Source organism: Stegostoma tigrinum, chromosome 1 (genome assembly GCF_030684315.1).
Source record: "Stegostoma tigrinum isolate sSteTig4 chromosome 1, sSteTig4.hap1, whole genome shotgun sequence".
Classification (NCBI taxonomy): domain Eukaryota; kingdom Metazoa; phylum Chordata; class Chondrichthyes; order Orectolobiformes; family Stegostomatidae; genus Stegostoma; species Stegostoma tigrinum.
This window is the reverse complement of record NC_081354.1, coordinates 155,080,092-155,102,822: the sequence shown is the minus strand read 5'-3', so window position 1 is coordinate 155,102,822 and position 22,731 is coordinate 155,080,092. Positions and strand designations below refer to the sequence as shown.

At 41.2% G+C, this 22,731-nt stretch overlaps 1 protein-coding gene across 23 annotated transcripts in view; it reads right to left on the bottom strand.

The window, feature by feature from the left end:
* LOC125457292 (transcription factor 4-like) overlaps positions 1-22,731 on the bottom strand; it is a 610,802-nt gene that overhangs the window by 35,914 nt on the left and 552,157 nt on the right. For all 23 annotated transcript variants that reach the window (XM_048541370.2, XM_048541332.2, XM_048541341.2 and 20 more), the window contains one exon: positions 21,953-22,156. In XM_048541370.2, the coding sequence (XP_048397327.1) occupies positions 21,953-22,156 (204 nt within the window). The remainder of the gene's footprint in view (positions 1-21,952; positions 22,157-22,731) is intronic.

Here is a 22,731-nt window from a genome sequence, read left to right as displayed (position 1 = left end):
TATACCACTGCATTTATTCTGCTAAACATGGCTGCACAACATTGAGACACTCATAGATATGAACTTTACTGCAGAACATAACTTTACATATTGGCTTTTATTTCTGTTAATTAGTACCTCTCTTAACTATCGCTCTTAACAATCCTTACTATCTGATTGTCATGTGTAAAACTGCTTCCATTCCAGAGTAGCACAAATGTGTATGTCCTATGCCTGAGGGAGGTATCCTTAATGTGTACAAGTACATTTATACATTGCTTTCTAGACAAAGGGTTATCTTGCTAAAGGTAATGTCCACAACGAGCCTGACAAATGCACAGATCATGAAAGGCTAAGTTTCAATCCACTGTCTGCAGTATATTGACTAGTCTTAATTGGTGTAGCAACAAGGATATAAGGTAACTCTGAGATGGGGAAATATAACGATTCTCATTCACATGAAACACAGAAAGCAAATACACAGGTACAGCAGATAGTCAGGAAGGCTTATGGAATGTTGGCTCTTATTTCAAGGGGGTTGCAGGAGCAGAGCTCAGAAATAGGAAGGATGCTTGGGGCTGAACTACAGGCCTCCCAAGAGCGAGCGTGAGATGGAGGCACACATATGCAGACAGATTATGGAAAGATGTAGGAGCAACAGGGTGGTGGTGATGTGAGATTTTAATTTTCCCAACACTGACTGGGATTAATTTAGTGTTAGGGGTTTAGATGGAGCAGAATTTGTAACGAGCATCCAGGAGGGTTTTTTAGAGCAGTATGTAAATAGTCCAACTCGGGAAGGGGGTATACTGGACCTGGTGTTGGGGAATGAAACCAGCCAGGTAGTTGAAGTTTCAGTCGGGGATTACTTTGGGAATAGTGATCACAATTCCGTAAGTTTTAGAGTACAGATTGATAAAGACAAGAGTGGTCCTAAATGAAGAGTGCTGAATTGGGGGAAGGCCAACTATAGCAAAATTCAACAGGAGCTGGGGAATGTGGATTGGGAGCAGCTGTTTAAGGGTAAATCCACATTTGATATGTGGGAGGCTTTTAAAGAGAGATTGATTAGAATGCAAGACAGACATGTCCCTATGAAAATGAGGGATAGAAAGGGCAAGATTAGGGAACCATGGCTGACAGGTGAAATTGTGAAACTAGCAAAGAGGAAAAAGGAAGCATACATAAAGTATAGGCAACTGAAAACAGACGAAGCTTTGGAAGAATATCAGGAAAATAGGACCAATCTGAAATAAGGAATTAATAGGGCTAAAAGGGGTCATGAAATATCTTTAGCAAACACGGTTAAGGAAAATCCCAAAGCCTTTTATTCGTACATAAGGAGCAAGAGGGTAATGAGAGAAAGGGTTGGCCCACTCAAGGACAAAGGAGGGAAGTTACGCAAGGAGTCAGAGAAATTGAGTGAGATTTTTATTGAGTACTTTGTGTCGGTATTTACTGAGGAGAGGGACATGACGGATGTTGAGGTTAGGGATAGATGTTTGATTACTCTAGGTCAAGTTGACATAAGGAAGGGGGAAATGTTGGGCATTCAGAAAGACATTAGGGTGGATAAGTCTCTGGGTCCCAATGGGATCTATCCCAGGTTATTGAGGGAAGCAAGAGGGGAAATAGCTGAGGCCTTAACAGATATCTCTGCAGCATACTTGAGCATAGGTAAGGTCCCAGAGGACTGGAGAATTGCTAATGTTGTCCCTTTGTTTAAGAAGGGTAGCAAGGATAATTCAGGAAATTATGGACTGGTGATCCTGACATCAGTGATGGGGAAGCTGCTGGAGAAGATACTTAGGGATAAGATCTACTTACATTTGGAAGAAAATGGGCCTATTTGTGATGGGCAGCATGGATTTGTGGACAGAAGGCCATGTCTCACCAATTTGATAGAATTCTGAGGAAGCGACAAAGTTGATAAATGAGGGAAGAACTGAAGATGTCATATGCATGGACTTCAGTAAGGCATTTACTAAGGTGGCCCATGGTAGGCTGATGGAGAAAGTGAAGTCGCAAGGGGTCCAGGGTGTACGAGATAGATGGCAGAGAACTGGCTGGGCAACAGGAGACAGTGTTTTAGTGGAATGGAGTTTCTCAAAATGGAGAACTGTGACCAGTGGTGTTCCATAGGGATCTGTGTTGGGACCACTATTGCTTGTGATACACAGAAATGATCTGGAGGAAGGTATAGATGGTCTGATTAGCAAGTTCGCAGATGACACTAAGATTGGTGGAGTAGCAGACAGTGAAAGGGACTGTCGGAGAATGCAGCAGAATATAGATAGATTGGAGAGTTGGGTGGACAAATGGCAGACGGAGTTCAATCCAGGCAAATGCAAGGTAATGCATTTTAGAGGCCCAAAATGGAATGTTGGTTCTTATTTCAAGGGGGTTGGAGGAGCAGAGCTCAGAAATAGGATGGGTGCGGTAACAATGTTGGAACTGAACTCCAGGCCTCACAATAGCGAGCATGAGATACAGGCACAGATATGTAGACAGATTATGGAAAGATGTCGGAACAACAAGGTGGTGGTGATGGGAGATTTTAATTTTCCCAACTTTGACTAGGATTCACATAGTGTTAGGGGCTTAGACGGAGCAGAATTTGAGAGTGAACTATATGGAAAATGGAAAAGCCCTGGGGAAAACTGATGCACAGAGAGATCTGGGTGTTCAGGTCCATTGTACCCTGTAGGTGGCAACACAGGTCGATAGAGTGGTCAAGGCGGCATACAGCATACTTTCATTCATTGGACAGGGTACTGAGTACAAGAGTTGGCAGGTCACATTACAGTTGTACAGGACTTTGGTTCAACTACAGTTGGAATACTGCATACAGTTTTGGTTGCCACATTACCAAAAGGACGTGGATGCTTTGGAGAGGGTGCAAAGGAGGTTCACCAGGATGTTGCCTGATATGGAGGGCGCTAGCTATGAAGAAAGGTTGAGTAGATTAGGATTATTTACATTAGAAAGACAGAGGTTGAGGGGAGACCTGATTGAGGCCTACATAATCATGAGAGATATAGACAGGGTGGATAGCAAGAAGCTTTTTCCCCCCCAGAGTGGGGGAATCAATTACTAGGGGTCACAATTTCAAGGTGAGAGCAGAGAAATTTACGGGAGATATGCGTGGAAAGTTCTTTACACAGAGGGTAGTGGATGCCTGGAACGCGTTGTCAGCAGAGGTTCCAGAGGCAGGCACGATAGCGTTATTTAAGATGCGATTAGACAGGTACGTGAATGGGCAGGGAGCAGAAGGATACAGATCCTTGAAAAATAGGTGACAGGTGTAGATAGAGTATCTGGATCGGCGCAGGCTTGGAGGGCCGAAGGTTCTGTTTCTGTGCTGCAATTTTCTTTGCTGTTATAGAAAGGAAGTCTTACTACAGCTGTTTAAGTTGTTGTTGAGACCACATCTGGAGTGCTGAGGGGAGTTTTGGTCCCCTTACCTAAGGAAAGAGATCATTTCTTTAGAGAACGTTCTCTGAACTATCTCCAAGGTGATCCCTGGTATGAAGTGGTTGTCGTATGAGCAAAAGGTAAACAAGTTCAGTCTCACTGGAATTCAGAAGATTGAGAGGTGATGTCATTGAAAAATATGGGATTCTTCAGAGGCTTGACAGGGTAAATGTTGAGGGGGTGTTTTCCTTCGTGGAGAGTCTAGGACCATGGGGACAGTCTCAGAATGAAGGGGTGCCAATTTAAGACTGAGATGAGGAGGAATTTCTTCTCGGAGCATTGGGAATCTTTGCAGCTCTTTTCCAAAGAGAGCTATGGGGGCAGAGTCCTTGTGTATACTTAAGGCTGAGACAGATAGATTCTTAATCAGTACAGGAATCAAGGATTATAGGGAAACGGCCAGAAAGGGCAGAAAAGTGCACCAGAGAATGACTAGGAAACGATAGGTCAACAAAGAGCCAGTGGAAGTACCTTGAAACTCTAATCTGCTTTAGCGTGGTTATTGCAAACACATTGGTATTAATGACTACAAAGAGTTTCACGTATGAGTTCAGTCATAATTTCAAAAATTGGAGAAATAGACTGAGAGATATAATCTTAGAGCAATGCATGATGCGGCAGGCCATGAGAATGAACAGAATGTGCATCGACAGAATGGGAAATTGGTCTTCATTAAATGGCTCACATCAAATCAGCAAGCCTGAATCAGAGCACTCAATTTTCAAGAAACTGAGTGATGTAACACAGTGTAAGCCTGATTCCTGACTTCAGCTTGCGTCCATTCAAACAAACAGACTTTTCAACAATCATCAGAGCCTGATCAATGACTCCTAAACCTCTCAGATTTTCCAACCTAAACCAGAATCACTGAGATCGACAGTTGTGATGCTGCTGTTTGGAGATAACATTAGCACAGATGATGCACAGCCTTATTTTGATCAGGGGTAATGGATACAATGAGCATTAGGAATTTTCTAGTCAGAGCTCTGAGTAGTACTGAGGAAGGGTCACCGGACCTGAAATGTTAACTCTGACATTTTCTTCACAGATGCTGCCAGACCTGTTGAGCTTTGCCAGCAACTGTTACTGAAAAGTAAGAGACAACTTGGGAATGTCATAGGCTCAATTTCCTCTTCCTTATTCTTTCAGTACCAGGGTCATAATGGGGTGAAGCACCAAAAGTCCTGTAATGTCAAACTGTCATTCTTCATGCACAAATCTGAACAAAGAGTTCAGACAATGAGTCACTGATAAATGAATAGTGCTGAGCTCATAAAAGTAAAACAAAAAACTGTAGATGTTGAAGATCTGAAACAAAAACAGAAATTGCTGGACAAGCTCATCCGGCCTGGCAACATCTGTGGAGGGAACACAGAGTTGATGCTTTGAGTCCAGTGACCCCTCTTCAGAATGGTCTGCTTTTCCTTCACGATTGGGATCATGTAGATTTTTAAAAACCCTAACTAGTGCAACCAGACAAACTGTGGCACTATAATTACATTTATGATCTTGGCAGCTGAATAGCTGAAATCTTTGTGGTTTGACTCGATAACTTGTAGAGAAGAATTTATTGTTTGCTAACTTGATGGTAGTAGTAGTAACAGTGGTGGGCGTGGTAAAGATGACAAATGCACTAAAAGTTCAGTGAGCGCTACTGAAAATCAAATTTCAATTTAGCAAGTGGTTTAATTTTAATTCTCCATCACTGGAGTTGTGTTTCACAACAGTCAACAGGATGTGTGTGCCTGTAGACTAACACTGTGAATGACGGTTAGATATAAAAGAGCGTTCAGTTGGCTATCCTATCACTGCTTCACTTTAATCCTGAGCAATTAAAGTAAACAATGCTCTAACAAACTGAAAAAATGATAAACTATGTCACAAATTGCCATGGTGCTGGCAGCTATGATTTCCATTTTCCCATTAATATGTTCTATATTCTAGGACAAAAACTGCCTCTGGTGGCAAGATCATTCCTAATTGCTAATAAAAACAGCACATTTAATGCCTTATTAAAAGGAAATTTGATGAATGTCAGCTAATTGGTTATTCAAAGATTTCTGTTAAGGATGCTTTATACTTATTGTTGGCCAACATATGTTCAATTTAATATCAATGATTAAAAACAAAGGCAAAAAATACATTTTAATTTATCGTAGCAAATTCATAATACATTAAAGTGATTTTAATTCCATTAGTTGGAATGGGATGAATTTGAACCAAGGTCCCAGAGGTGGAAGACAATATACTAACCTGCTGTTCCAGTATACTTACAAATGGATATTATTTTTAAGAAGGTGTTTAAAAAAAAACACAGCAGAGATAGTAGGAACTGCCGAAGCTGAGGAATCTGAGATAACATGGTGTGAAGCTGGATGAACACAGCAGGCCAAGCAGCTTCAGAGGAGAAGGGTCTCGGCCCGAAATGTCAGCTTTCTTGCTCCTCTGATGCTGCTTGGCCTGCTGTGTTCATCCAGCTTCACACCATGTTACAACCACAAACAGGTATTGTATGATTGCATAGTCAATATTAATACAACCATGAATGATGGTGAATAACTCATTTGCATCTGCATAAAAAAATGAAAACTGTTTTTCCTCTTCTCATAATCAACCACATTTTTCTTCCAATCTCTAATTCTATATCCATCCTTCTTTGTGTCTCAGCTTTCATTCATTCAATTTCTTTGTAAGGCTCTTATGTTGTACTGGGGTTGAAAACGTGTGGTGACTTTATTCCACTTCTTGGGTAGAAAATCCTATGGTTAAGGAAAACAAAGCAAAATAAAGGATGAAAATTACCTTGCATTGGAAATTTTGGATGCATTACACTACTTGTTTGGGGTCACCTGCTAGGGGGGCAAACCTTGAGAAAGAATCACAGCTTCTGCATAAATACCACATTTTCCTAGCTCCTCACAGTTCCAAGAACAGTCACCAGATTCCAAAAATTAAGTATGTTTTCTTCCCATAGATGCTGAGCTTTGCCAGCAATTTTTGTTCTTGGCAAAGGCTTACAGTGCTGGTAATGGATTTTAGCATGTGACTACGCATTCACTGACCTTATCCACTTGTGTGAGGTCACTGAAATTCTCAATGTACTGCAGCCAGGTATTCAGGACTGGATTCCTAGCATTGATTGCCAGGGCTATCTGGTTCCATTTGTTTTCCCTGAGAGTTTGCAAAAAGGATCCATCGGTCGCCTGTACCTAGGAGGCAGCTCCTCTTCTTCACCCACATGGTCAAAGCTTCCACTACAGCATCAAAGCATCTCAGAGCACACTGAGCCCAATGTTCCAATCTTCTGACTTTCCCAGTTCAAAACCAGAATGACCGATCCATCGGCTCCAGTTGCAAGGCACCTCAAAAACAAGAGGTGCAGATTTGTCTTTAAGTAGCAGAGACTAAAGTTAAATGTTACTGGTGTGTCTCAGTTTTTGGACCCTTGTTGAGGTATGCAGCAACTCAAAAGCCTGGTTAACAGTGGGTACGTGCTACCATCATGCAATTGCCTGGCATCAAGAAGTTGGTGTGCTGCCTACACTGGATGCAATTCGCATGGGTGAATTCTGCAGTCTCATCCCGTTACCTTTCTCAGGGACGATGTAATCTAGCCTGCCCTATGACTGTAGTGACTCAATAAAGAACATTGATCACTGCTCATGAAATTTCACCAGCTTGAAGAAACTCTTGACAATAAAAGGTACTGTAAATATACAGGTGCATTATATTTCTTAACATTGATGTATTTAAGCCCTTTTCAATTATACAGAGCCATACCTGCAGCACAATGCCCTTATACACATTTTCTTTTTACCAAGTCCAAGGTTTGAATCCAATGCCAGCCATGACTAAGGATGAAAGCTTGCCTCTGGTTAGGGCTCTAATTCACATCAGCTCCAACGAGGTCCAAGTTTGCAATGTCGATCTAATTTTGTGATCAGTAGTATAATGGGTGAAGAATGGAAATGGCACACTGTTGAGAAGTAATTGACGTTGAACAAAAGAAGCTTGTATTATGGCTATACTGAATCCGAGAGAGTAATTCATCATGACAGTGGATGCAAGAAATGCAAACATGTTTAATTCTTGACTGGTGTTCGGTACATACAACAACAAACAAAGGAATAAGAATAGACCATTTAAATGTTTGCGCTTCCTCTAACCTGCAGTGTAATCATGGTTGAGCTACTTCCACAGACCTACCTTTGCTTCATATCCCTTAAGAAAGTTCATTCTTGGTGAAATCCATAAATGGTGGAAACCATTTTCTCTGTCCACACTATTTATTCTGCATAATACATCAAAAATTTCAATGAATTTGCCCCTTAAGCTTTATACATTCAGAAAATACCTTCCTGTTTTATAATTTGAACTTTGTTCTCACTTTTTCATTCATGAATCAACAATGATACAATACCAACCCTGGGTTAAATTCCCTGTATAACACAAAGTCTTCACTAATATTTGTAAAGAGAAACTGCCTAAACAGTTTATTTTCTCAAATATGTAAACATGTAGTTTGGAACATAACTCCTGGCAATTACGAGACTATGTGGCAGGAAATTCATTTGAACTAAAATGTCTAATTTGGCAATGATAAACTAGCAACATTCAGAAATATACACACAAATTTCAAATGAAGTATTAGACAAAGGAAGAGAAGCAGAAACGCTTCAATATTTCTCTAACATGCAGTAAGTGTGTTACTGGACTGGTATTCCAAATGAATGGACTAATAGCTTGGAGTTCAAACCCCACCATGTCAGGTGGTGAATTGTAGTTCAGCTTCTTAAAAACTGATATCAATAATTATGCACAAAAAGCTGTTGGAAAAATCTTTCCAATGATGGTAAAGGAAAGAAAAATTGAACAAGTTGCAAAACAGGTAGTCAATTTGCTATCGCCCCTTTTGCAGCTATTGATAAAAGGTAAAAGACAAATCTGTTTGCAAATATAAGACGGAATTTCAAAACTTCACTGAGCTAAAAATAAATCTGGTTAGCAGTAAGCAATGTTGGGGAATTTATTAAGCATAACTGAGCCAAATGTTTTACACAATTTGAAGAAGAACAATAACTACTTTCCAACTTAGAGTCACAGATATGTACTGCTCGGAAACAGACCCTGTGGTCCAGCTCGGTGATGCCGACCTGATAAATTAATCTGGTCCCATTTGCCAGCATTTAGCCTATATCTGTCTAAACTCTTCCTATTCATGTACCCATCCAGATGCCTTTTAAATGTTGTAATTGTACCAGCCTCCACCATTTCCTGTGGCAGCTCGTTCCATACATAGAACATTACAGCACAGTACAGGCCTTTCGGCCCTCGATGTTGTGCTGACCTGTCATACCGATCTCAAGCCCATCTAACCTGTACTATTCCATGTACGTCCATATGCTTGTCCAATGACGACTTAAATATACCTAAAGTTGGCGAATCTTCTACCGTTGCAGGCAAAGCGCTCCATTCTCTTACTACTCTGAGTAAAGAAACTACCTCTGACATCTGTCCTATATCTTTCATCCCTCAATTTAAAGCTATGCTCCCTCGTGCTCACCGTCACCATCCTAGGAAAAAGGCTCTCCCTTTTCACCCTATCTAACCCTCTGATTATTTTATATGTTTCAATTAAATCACCAGTCAACCTTCTTCTCTCCAATGAAAACAGCCTCAAGTCCCTCAGCCTTTCCTCATAAGACCTTCCCTCCATACCAGGCAACATCCTAGTAAATTTCCTCTGCACCCTTTCCAAAGTTTCCACATCCTTCTTACAATGCGGTGGCCAGAACTGTACACAATGCTCCAAGTGCGGCCGCACCAGAGTTTTGTACAGCTTCACCATAACCTCTTGGTTGCGGAACTCGATCCCTCTATTAATAAAAGTTAAAACACCGTATGCCTCTTTACAGCCCTGTCAAACTGGGTGGCAACTTTCAAGGATCTGTGTACACGAACATCGAGATCTCTCTGCTCATCTACACTACCAAGAATCTTACCGTTAGCCCAGTACTTTGCCTTCCCGTTACTCCTACCAAAGTGCATCACCTCACACTTGTCTGCATTAAACTCCATTTGCCACCTCTCAGCCCAGCTCTGCAGCTTATCTATGTCTCTCTGCAACCTACAGCATCCTTCATCACTATCCACAACTCCGCCGACCTTAGCGTCGTCTGCAAATTTACTAACCAAATCTTCTACACCCTCATCCAGGTCATTTATAAAAATGACAAACAGCAGTGAACCCAACACCGACCCTTGCGGTACACCACTAGTAACTGGTCTCCAGGATGAACATTTCCCACCAACTACCACCCTCTGTCTTCTGTCAGCAAGCCAATTTCCGATTCAAATTGCTATATCTCCCAGAATTCCATTCCTCCGCGTTTTGTACAATAGCCTATTGTGGGGAACCTTATCGAAAGCCTCGCTGAAATCCATATACACCACATCAGCCAGTTTACTCTCATCTACCTGTTTGGTCACCTTCTCAAAGAACTCAATAAGGTTTGTGAGGCACGACCTTCCCTTCACAAAACCGTGCTGACTATCCCTAATCAATTTATTCTTTTCTAGATGATTATAAATCCTATTCCTTATAACCTTTTCCACTTTACCAACAACTGAGCTAAGGCTCACTGGTCTATAATTACCAGGGTTGACTCTACTCCCCTTCTTGAACAGGGGAACCACATTTGCTATCCTCCAGTCATCTGGCACTATTCCTGTAGACAATGACGAGTTAAAGATCAATGCCAAAGGCTTGGCAATCTCCTCCCTGGCTTCCCACAGGATCCGAGGATAAATCCCATCCGGCCCAGGGGACTTATCTATCTTCACCATCTGAAGGATTTCTAATACCTCTTCCGTGTGAACCTCAATCCCACCTAGTCTAGTAGCCTGTATCTCAGTATTCTCCTCGACAACATTGTCGTTTTCTAGAGTGAATACTGTTGAAAAATATTCATTTAGCGCTTCCCCTATCTCATCTGACTCCACACACAATTTACCACTACTATCCTTGACTGGGCCTAATCTTATTCTCATCATTCTTTTATTCCTTAAATACTTATAGAAAGCTTTAGGGTTTACCCTGATCCTATCCGCCAACAACTTCTCATGTCTCCTCCTGGATCTTCTGAGCTCTCTCTTTAGGTCTTTCCTGGCTACCTCGTAGCCCTCAAGTGGCCTAACTGAGCCTTCACATCTCATCCTAACATAAGCCTTCTTCTTCCTCTTGACTAGAGATTCCACCTCCTTTGCAAACCACGGCTCCTGCGCTCTACAGCTTCCTCCCTGCCTGACAGGTACATATTTAATCGAGAACACACAGGAGCTTTTCCTTGAATAAGCTCCACGTTTCTAATGTGCCCATCCCCTGCAGTTTCCTTCCCCATCCTATGCTCCCTAAATCTTGCCTAATCTCATCGTAATTGCCTTTCCCCCAGCTATAACTCTTGCCCAGTGGTATACACCTATCCCGTTCCATCACTTAAGTAAACATAACAGAATTGTGATCGCTATCACCAAAGTGGTCACCTACTTCCAAATCTAACACCTGGCCAGGTTCATTACCCAGTACCAAATCTAATGTGGCTTCTCCCCTTGTTGGCCTATCTCCATACTGTGTCAGGAAGCCCTCCTGCACACACGGGACAAAAACTGACCCATCTATAGTACTCGAACTATAGTGTTCCCAGTCAATATCTGGAAAGTTGAAGTCCCCCATGACAACTACCCTGTCTCTCTCACTCCTATCGAGAATCACCTTTGCTATCCTTTCCTCTACATCTCTGGAACTACTTGGAGGCCGATAGAAAACTCCCAACAGGGTGACCTCTCCTTTCCTGTTTCTAACCTCAGCCCATACTACCTCAGTTGAAGAGTCCCCAAACATCCTTTTTGCAACTGTAATACTGTCCTTGACCAAACTGCAGGGGATGGGCACATTAGAAACGTGGAGCTTATTCAGGGTCCTTTTACCATCTTCTCTGTTCTTACTGAAACATCTAAATCCCAGAACCTGCAACAATCATTCCTGTCCCTGCTCTATCCATGTCTCCGAAATGGCCACAACATCGAAGTCCCAGATACTAACCTATGCTGCAAGTTCACCCACCTTATTCTGGATGCTTCTGGCATTGAAGTAGACACACTTCAATCCAACTTCTTGCTTGCCGGTGCCATCTTGCTTCCCTGAAACTTTATGTTGGACCACCCTACTCTCAACCTTTTCTATAGTCGAACTACAATTTTGGTGCCCATCCCCCTGCTGAATTAGTTTAAACCCACCCGAATAGCCTTAGCAAATTTCTCTCCCAGGATATCGGTACCCCTCTGGTTCAGGTGAAGACCATCTTGCTTGTAGAGGTCCCACCTACCCCAGAAAGAGCCCCAATTATCCAAGAATCCAAAACCCTCCCTCCTGCACCATCCTGTAGCCACGTGTTCAACTCCTCTCTCTCTCTCCCTATTCCCCACCTCACTAGCACGTGGCACGGGCTACAAACCAGTGACAACAACTCTGTTCGTCCGAGCTCTCAGCTTCCATCCTAGCTCCCTGAATTTCTGCCTTAAATCCCCATCTCTCTTCCTACCTATGTCTTTGGTGCCAATGTGGACCACGACTTGGGGCTGCTCCCCCTCCTCCTTAAGGATCCCAAAAACACGATCAGAGACATCACGCACCCTGGCACCTGGGAGGCAACACACCAACCGTGAGTCTCTCTCGTCCCCACAGAACCTCCTATCTGTCCCCCTAACTATGGAGTCCCCAACGACTAATGCTCTGCTCCTCTTCCCCCTTCCCTTCTGAGCAGCAGGGACAGACTCTGTGCCAGAGACCTGTGCCCCACTGCTTTCCCCTGGTAAGTCCCCCCCACCCCCCAACAGTATCCAAAACGGTATACTTATTGTTGAGGGGAATGGCCACAGGGGATCCCTGCACTGCCTGCCGGTTCCCTTTCCGTCCCCTGACCGTAACCCATCTGCCTTTTTCCTGTATGTGAGGAGTGACTACCTCCCTGTAACTCCTCTCAATAACCCCCTCTGCCTCCCGAATGATCCGAAGTTCATCCAGCTCCAGCTCCAGTTCCCTCATGCGGTTTTCAAGGAGCTGGAGTTGGGTGCACTTCCCGTAGATGTAGTCAGCAGGGACACTAGTGGTGACCCTTACCTCCCACATTCAACTGCCCTGGCCTCCGTTCCCATTATTCTAAATTCCCACCCTCTGCATGAAAAAGTCGCCCCTCAGGTCCCTTTTAAATCTTTCCCCTCTCAATTTGTGATAACTCAGCTCCCTGAAAGAGCTAACTCAGTTATTTTTCCACACCAGCATTCCTAATAAACTCCTCGCTTCTCAGGGTTAACAAAATATGAACAGGAAAAGAATCTTTGGCTATGAAGTATATTGGATATCCCAAGGATGTGAAAAGCATTACTGTTTCCTATTTGTTTATGGCTACATCATCTGCAATCGCTGAGATCTGAACTCCTTTCATGAGTATTGGGGGGGGGAATTGGATATACAAATATTTTGTTCTTTCTGAAGTTGCTCTATGCACAAGCAGATGGAAGAATGTGTGCTGAACACAATCAGCTAATTGTGTGAATTTGTTGAGATAGCAAGTGCATGCTGAACTACTTATGAAGGGTGCTTTCACAAAACACCAAAGTGCACAAATAATCTTTGGAGATAGATATCTATTAAATTTACAGCAAAACCAGGTTTGGCTAATTGTACTGAATGTGTTTTTACAATTTTTATATTGATAGGGTCTAGTACACCACCGTCAATGAATTGTTCTCTTATTTCCTTTGTGCTATCCAAACAAGTCAATGAAACTAAAGTACTCTCTAGAGTGTGAAGAAAACAAAATGAAACTGAAGAATGTGTTGAAGAAATTAGTTCAACAAAAGGCGATAGCAGAGACTGGGGCAATGCACACCTGCTCAGGATCAGGGAATGGTGCACAGTCTATGTGGATGTGAGAAGGAAGGGTAAATTAACTGGGGAAAAGCAATAATCTCAAAGGTTCAAACCTGCCTGCATAGTATATGTCACGGATTAGACCACTGAAAATGCATTAGAACACAAATCATGACTTACGTCAAATAAAATTGGCTCCATATGTAACACCCCAAGATCTGTGTAACTTTATGTTGAAATAAGTCTATCAAATACTGAAGCCATTCAAGACTAAAAGTTTAGAGCAAAGTTGATCACTGAAGCACACTGTACCCTCAGTGAAATTTCAAGTAAAAGCTATCCTGTCAAGTATTCGGATAGATTTATTGGAATAAAGCAGGATCTTAGAAACGGCTAATAAACACAATTAAAAGAAGGGGAAAAGAAAAGCACTTTGAGCTCTTCCAGCATACTTGTCATTCTTGCTAAAGAAACAGCAGTCCTTCTAACCCTCGTGTGAATTGAATCAGTCTGTGTAGACTTTCCACTTGTTCCCAGGCACCTGCTTTAGTAATGACCTCAGCTCCCCAGTCTCAAGTCAGACTGTCACCCAAACAGCTTTACAAACAGAGCCCAGCTGTTTCTCATCTCCAATGCAGAAAATCGCAGCAAACCCAGAGAGCAACTTTGTTTTTCATTAGTGGCCACCATTTGCAAATAGCCTCCCCTACTCTCTACCAGGAGTTTTTTTTTCCCCAATGGAAAATGATTTTAAGAAATTATATCAAGTTAATAATTGCTCAACAATTCAATAGTATCAGATGAGTGGTAAATAAATTGTTTATGGGATTTATTCCTGGGATGGCATGACTGTATGCGATGAGAAACTGGATCGATTAATACTACATTCGCTGGAGTTTAGAAGAATGGTTGCTGGGGGGGGGGGGGTTATATAGAAACTTGTAAAACGATAACAGGACGTGACATGGTAAATGCAGGAAGGATGTTCCTGATCACCAGGAGTCATGGTGCAAGGATACATAGTCGGCCATTTGGAATTGAGACAAGGAGATACTTGTTCACCTATTGAGTGAAGAGCCTCTAGAATTCTTTGGCACAGAAAGTGATTGAGGCCAAAACATTGAATGCTTTCAACAAGGAATTACATAAACTTCTAACAGCTAAAAGGATCAAGGTTCTGGATGTGTTGGCTAGTGGGGTGTTAAGGGGAGGTTTGTATTTGAGACATTTAGCTAGTACCTGTTTCCTTAGGCATTCATGCAGGAAGTACAGCTGTTCGCGGGTGGCACTCTGTCGGATGGCATTGGTTTCCCATATTCGGGCCTGTTTTAGCGTATTGCGCCCATAGGTGCTAGCGAGTTTTGAGAAGATTTGTAGCTCAGGTTGAGGTTCTGGAGGATCAAGGTTGAGGAGGAAGGGGGAACATTGTATTGGATGATAAGCCACGATCATGCCGAATGGTGGAGCAGATGTGAAGGGTGAATGGCTTACTCCTATTTTCTACGAAAAGCAGTGTTAGCTCTTTTTGAAAGGTAGATTTTCAAAAGTACAATTCTGAATTTGCAAGAAAGACTTATCAGTTATCTCATCTGGTAACTGAGGGATGTTCTGCGTAAGTTGTTGTTGTGCTCAGTTACGTAAAAGTTAATCAATAACTCTGAAGTTATTTCATTGGAGATGAAATGCTTTCAGATATTATTAGAATGCGTTTAAGGTCCTATATCAATGTGCATGTTTATTTGGGAAGAAGCAGCTGACAAGGGGGCTGTTTAATACCCCTTCCTGTCAATGCCTATGTAGAAGTAATGATCATAAAAGCAACTGAAGAAGAAGAACGTGGCATTAAGATTGAAAGCAAATAACAGCTATCCACTAAATTTGCTGGTGGCCATGAAGTTGTAGCAAACACTGAAGTAGGAAGTAAAATTACTTAGGACAACTAGTGGATAAACAAGTAACAGGAGGCATGGACTTATGAAAGTGAACCCTGGTAAAACCAAAAAGCTTCATATTTCAAAATCACCAAGAAATATTCATACATTATAAAAAGATGATAACTAGAACAGGTGCAAGAATTTAGGTATTTGGGAAGTGTAATTTCTGCAGATGGAAGGTGTAACGAAGAGTTCAAGTTCCATTTGCTCTGATATGCCATAATATGCCTGAACAGATCAATGACACAAAAAATAAAGAACAAGAAAAAAAATGAGAAAGACTGCATTTGCCTAGAAGAGGTGGCTGCTAACTGTAAAACTGAATAAACATCTCAAAAAGTGACTTGTGAAGAGCTTGATTTGGAAAGTCAAAGAGACCAACTTGCTGAACAGATTTAAATGTGGATTTGGAAGAGAATGGGAAGGTAAATTTGCCAAAGAAAAGACAAACAAAGGACTGCTGTGGAAAATGCTGCTTAAGCTGCTACGTATGTAACAGTGGTAATGAGGAACACTGATGAACAAATGTTTTCAGCTTAGCATGAAGTTAAGTCAAAACCAATCTCGGTATCAATAAATCATTAAATAATGTGCATTTCATAGTATGAAACCAAATGAATTTGCATTTTCAAATTTACACGATAGAGAAAGAAACGAGGAATGAATGAAGTTATAGCACAGTCTGACAACTGGAGATATACACTGCATATAAATATTGTATCTGTTATTCCTCTACCTTGGCTCTCAAATAACAAACAATATAAAAATTAGTAGCATCATTACAAAAATAACAGCTATCCTGTACCATGTAATCTTGTCCTAGATCTCAGCAATACATCTTCAGAATTGTGACCATGATGACAAAGCCTGCTTTCACAGCACAACATAAGATCTCTTTGTTCTAAATTGAAAACAGGGCTCATTGGGTTATTGACAATCGTCAAACTCTAACGTGAAACTGAACTTCTTTCGATGTGTCATGGTGTTTAAGGAGGTGGTGAAGCTCTTCTCGATTTGCACTCCTTCAAATTATGGCCTCTTCTGCATACCAGATTTTTGCTGTACCTGCATCTATGCTTTTACTTCAGCTTTCTAGGCCCTAAGGTCAGAATTTCTACCCATATATTGCTCCACCTCATTTTTTTCTTTTTTAAAGTGAACATCTTTAACCAATGTTTCGGTTACATATCCTAATATCTCCCCACATGGACTCGTGTAAGATCTAGTTTGGTACTGTTCCTATGAAAATCTTTGGAAACTGCCTCCATCTATTTTATTACTTTCAGCCTTCTATCTGAAATTTACAATTAACAAAAGAGTACAGTGGAATTTCTTAGAAGAAAAGATAGGCAAAAATTAATGCTGTGTGCAGTGTTGCCACTTCTTGACAGTGATACCTTGCTATATTTTGAGAACTTATATAGACCAATAAATCACTAGAGTGTAACTATATATACTGAATTTGTTTATAATGCAGAACACAGTAGAATTTTAGAAAATATATGTTTGGCAGCTTTGCAATAATTTTAACTCTTTAGGTTTAATGCAAAATTCTGGAAATTACAATTTTATTTAGCATTTCGATGGAAGAGATAGGCTAACTCAATTTATGTGTGAATTTTTTTTGTCTGTATTGTTTTTCCCTTTACCTGTTTCAATGAGCTTTTTTTTCTCCTCACCTAGTCATTCATTAAGCTACACACAGCCCGACTATGATCATCACAGTTAAGTAGAGAACTTAAAAACTGACCAAAGAGCCTACCATGTATCATGTTCTCAAATGACTGCAGAAGGCATAACTGAGTGGATCACTCTAATTTCAGGGTTGTACGATTGTGTCTCGGCCATTGTGCACAATTACAAATGATGGAAAGAGGGCTTGAAACACAAAACTAAACCCACAACTGTGCAGAGGCATAAAGGTCCTGTTTATACAGTAATCAATTCTTAGCTATTTATATCCCATAGAAACAACTAAATAAGATGTTACCAGTTCAACTAAAGATTTGCAATTATACAGACAGCTCAGTCTTCCAAATGTTCATTAAGGTGACACGATTTCAAAATTCTGTGTTTTTTAAAAAAAGCATATGCTGGCTTATCCATTTTACTGCATTGGTAGTAAGATCCATACTTTTTTTCTAAAATTTGGCATTCTTCTGTTTTCTAAACAGATTCAACCAAATGCACGCTTTCATTTTAAATAATCTGCTGCTCCGTGCGGTCTGGGCTTCAGTTCGGTTTCACAGGTAGGCACAACATCGAAGGGCCGAAGGGCCTGTACTGCGCTGTAGTGTTCCATGTTCTATTAGAAAATATCCCATGAACTATTACTGAGCCAATGTGTTGATTTGCGTCAGTGCAAAACTTAAATTTTATAAAGATGGAGAATGACTTGCTAAATAATTTCAAAATGTGGATTTGGAGGAGAATGGGAAGAACCTAATGGGCAGAAAATGTTACAGAAGTAGTACTGTGCGGAAGGAACAAACAAAAGAAGTTGCTTGACAATCATTAGGAATAGGCAGAAAGTAATGAGCAGGTCACATTTTTAAGAAGAAATGGAACTGTGGATGAATGATTTCAAGGAAAAACAAAGAGGGACGGTGGGGGGGTGGGGGTGAAGAGAACATCAAAGTCAGATAGCTTGAAAATTGAAGGAAATTATTGGCAAATTAAAAGAATGGCACAGGATACAGATAATATAGAACCACTGAGAGACAAGAAGCTGCTTCTGAACAGAGTACATGGAAATGATGAGTGTGTGCCAGTTTTGTTAAAACTCTTGCTTTGTAAAATGTTGAGTGGTTGAGCATTCTAATTGCTGTGGTAGTAAGAGAAGGTAAATTTCTGCTGTAAGATTAACTCAACCTGGGCTTTGGCTTGAAGCTGCAAATAGAAAGGGCCATTCTTTATGGCTAGCCACAGAGTCCTCTCTGCAGGATAGGTGGAGAGAGCTGGGCACTGAAAGCAAAGCTCCTTACCACATAAAATTCTCTAATTATAATACGAATAGATTAACTGTGCTGATTAAAGAAAAGCTCGCACTTTAATGATACAACGTGGCAACATGTAAACAGACCATTTTAGGACAACACATTAATAAATATCTGCCACATAAAACAAACACAGCTGGAACTGATGTGTGCCTGCTAATCATATGCGTGGAAGATAGTCAAAAGGCATTGTTTACAAAGAAATAAAACAAAAAGGGTATGGGGGTGTGCAATGAGGGAAAGATCCTCCCACCGTCTGGTTGGTAACATGTGTTTCCACTACGAGCCACCCACTGTTACTTTACTGACAAGAATTTGGCTTCATCTTTATGACCTGTTTCAAGTACTGAAATCCCAAAATGTGGAAAGGATTAGCATCTTTCTCCCAGAATTTTCTTTTTTTTGAAGTTGATTTCTACCATCGGGATGGAAACCATCATCTGGCCCAAACCAGCTTTAAAGTGACCATGCACAGATGCTGTTTCCACTTACCTTTGCAATTAACTTAGGTCATTAGCTTTCATGGAAAAGAAAATTCCTGCAACTTTCACGAGCTATCCCATTTCAAAAACAAAAAAAAATGCATGTTTTCTCCCCTACTCTCTCGTCCCAAAAAAACACCTTGGACCATAACCTATTTCCTTCATTGATTGATATTAGAATAAAACACTTTGGCAACAGTCTTTAATGACTGCAAACTGCTGATGTGAAGCCAACTGCAAAATTTTTGGCAACTGACCTAAAGTGGTCGAATTTTTTTTGCTAAATTCCTTCTTTCCTCTTCTGAAGGCACTGACTCAAGATGAAATGTCTTTCAATAAGTGCCAGCAGTCCTCCAACCAGGATTGATATACAAGGTTGTATTGACTGACAGCAGGCTATTTGACCTTGGAAGGCATCAAAGCTGAGCTTATTTTGTCCCTTACTCTGTATCATTACTTGTGTGCATTTTCTTGTTGGTTGCTTGAGAGCAATTAAAGCAAAGATCCCTGCGGATTCAGCGCATGTCCAGTATTATTACACTGGAGCAAAATGTTGCCTATGCTAAAATAAGCTAATGCAACACAGATTGGAAACTGAACCAGATTTCTTGTGGTTTGTAAGGCTTAGTACCACACTACGAGGCTTAGTACTGTACCGCATGCACCCGCCTCCATTTCATTCGAAACTACATATTTTTGCCTTTTGAATGTCTACAGAATGTGGTATTTTCAGGCTCTGTTGCTATCCTGAGGTCTAAGCAGTGACAACTGGTTCACAAAACTTAGCCTTGTGCTTAATATTTGCTGATGATTCTGGATATCTGCATCAAAGGGGAGCTTAATCCGCCTGAAACTAAATGCAAATATCACCCTTTTTTATCTCCCAGGCCAAAGAAAGGTGGGTGACAGCCTATTTTTAGAGAATATGGGAGAATGCAGGTTTTAACCATTAACGTAGTAAGCACAACATTTGTGACTCTTCCATCCTTGCTGCGTAGGAAGGTATTAACTAGGACAAAAGGATCTCATCCAAATCCAGTGGGTAACTAAAACATGGTCAATGATGGAGGAATGGGAGCACATTTCCTGCTTGTGCACTCAAAAAAAAGGACTGATTTTGAGAGATAGGAATGAGAGTAAAGTAAATGGCTAATTTTGGTATTGACAAAATACAACAGAAAGCAAAGGAAAAATAAATGAGAACTGATGTGATGTTCAATTCACATCAAAACAAGCACTTGCACTCACAAACAAGTTAACGCACCAGTTTCCTAATCTTGTACAAGTGAACATGTGTTATGTAGCACCAAGGATGTGTCACCCCCAGTGTGCTAATCTCCACGTTAAATTAATTTTAATCTGTGGCCCTGGTTTGTAGGTCCTCCCATGAGAAAAAACATCATTCCAGCAACTACCTTGTCATGCCTCCTCAGAATTTTGCCGTTGTCAATAAGATTCATTACAATCAAAGCAATCAAAAATTTCAACTAACAGAATCCTGACAGACTCAACCATTTTTCTTCTGGTAACTCCTTCAGCCCAGGAATCAATTAGTGAATCTTCTATGAACTGCTTTTACTGCAAGTACATTCATCCTTAACCAAAGAGTCCAGCATTCTACACACAGCATTCTGGGTGTGGTCTCAACAATGTCCTTTTCAGCTACAGAAAAGTTTTCCTACTTTTGCACTTCACACCACTGCTCCCTACTAATAAAGGTCAACAGTCAAACTGCATTCTTTAGTATTTGCTGTACCTGCATACCAATATTTTGTGATTCATGTAATAGAACACCCAGATACCTCACAACAGCAGTACTGTCAAGTCTCTCTTCTTTTAAACAACATTCTGCTTTTCTATACTTCTTGCCACAGTGGACGAGTCGAGACATTAGACTTTACATCCAGGCGCGTTCAGAACTGATCCATGTGTCTTTGCGGACTCCTTCACTCGATCCACAATTTAGTCTGTTGTCTATCTTTGTGCCGTCAGCAAATTTAACAAGCCTACATTCAATGGCAAGCTGTCAGACTGGCAATCATCTCTCAACAACTGAATGCTGGGAACAGTTGAGTGCTTTTATTCTGGTCTCAGGAACTGTGACACCTTAAACAGCTGCTGGCCAATTACACGTGGGAGCAGTCGTCACTGCTGGAACTCCAGGGAATGCTGACACAGAGGGTCCCAGGGTAGAGATAAATCCAGGCTGTCGCTGGGGCAAGGAAGACTGGCCCATGCACATGGGATGTGCTGCATTAAAAAGCTGGTAAAGCGGGGAATCGGTGTGAGGAGAGTAGATGAGGAGGGGTAGAGTGGGCAAACAAAGAAGGATCACACCACAGTTTCGCAATGCCCAAAGCTTCAGGGTTTTCTCATGTTGCAATGCATTCTACCAGCTGTGGGCAAAACAGCAATGAGGCTGGGTGGGTAGGTAGTAAGTCATCAATTAATCGTAACCCATACCCTTACTAATGTCCAACGTGAGACCTCGACCCCATTGTACCCTCCATCAGAATGTGAGAGCGGTCAAAGACGGGTGGGTGGGGAGACAGAAGGTAGCTATACCCTGGACTTTTGAGTACATCACTCCCACCCAACTCACCCCTTCTTTACCCTTATGCATTTATGTATTAAATCCAAAATGCTGGTGACCTTGTTGTGACTTTGCTCATCTGCAAATCTACTTCCATGGGATTACATGTTTAAAAATTCAGAAGTCATGGTTCATTCATATTTTTCAGCATTCCTTTCCTTATTTCTTTTTCCCACTCACTGCAACCCACATCCAATAATCAAAAATTAGCTCACCTTAGCACATAATAGACTGATGCAGGAATAAATATAGTGAACACTGAGTTTTCATCTTGCATTCAAATTGTGGCCAAATGGCTGAAAATTCTCTTTCAATAAATGTGAATTTATTTGATTATGGCAAGTGTTATCTTTGCAAACAAAGTACTCTCAACACTGAGTTGGATCAGATATACTTTGAATAAAGTACTTTTTTTAAGAAACGAAGAGTTAAAGTCAGTTTGCAAGGGCTTGTGTTCCATATGTACTTGCTGGAAAATAACAAAGCATAGGCACGTGTCATTTATTTAAATTCTCAAATACCAACAATTCATTTTCAGGCAGCTGTCAATGTTGATGTCTTACCATTAAAGTATGTCGGTTAGCCGACAGCAAGCCTGTCCCATATCCTGTTGCCAAGCCTCCCATAGGTCCGTTATGAGATGCTCCTATTAAACTGTGCAAATCACTATGGCTACCTGGCATGGCTGTAGATGGCCCCACTGCATGATTTCGCAGGACATGAATGGCATCGTCCAATCTTTCCAAGCGGTCTTCAATTCGGGTTTGCTAAAAACAAGAGAGTCAGTAATCATGTCACATACAAATATGTGCAACCATTTCACACAGTGGCAAGAGTTTAGCTTCATTCATGATTTCTCTACCTCTAGACTGGAATATTCCAATTAATTTCTGGTGACCCACATTCCATCTTCTGGTCTTGAGCTCATCCAAATCTCAGATGTCCAAATGCTAACTCCCACTAAATCTTTTTCATCTCATTCCTACGCTTGCCCAGGTATATGTTCTCTGTAAATTAATGCCTTTATTTTAAAATTTTCGTCCTTTTTTATCCCCCCGAATTCCTTCAGGGACTGTGCCTCTTTATCTCTGTAATCCCACCAAACTCATAACACTCCAATATAATCTAATTCTGGCAAGTTACACATCCTAGATTTTAATCATTTCATCACTGGTGGCCAACCCTTTAGCTGCCTAGTCACTATGCTCTGGAGAACCCACCCCCATCTCTCCACCTCTCTTCTCTGATAAGGCACTTCTTAAACCTTAGCACTTTGACCATGTGATCTAACATCTTCTATCATCATCTGCTGGACGTGCACATGGACAGCAGTGAATTGAGG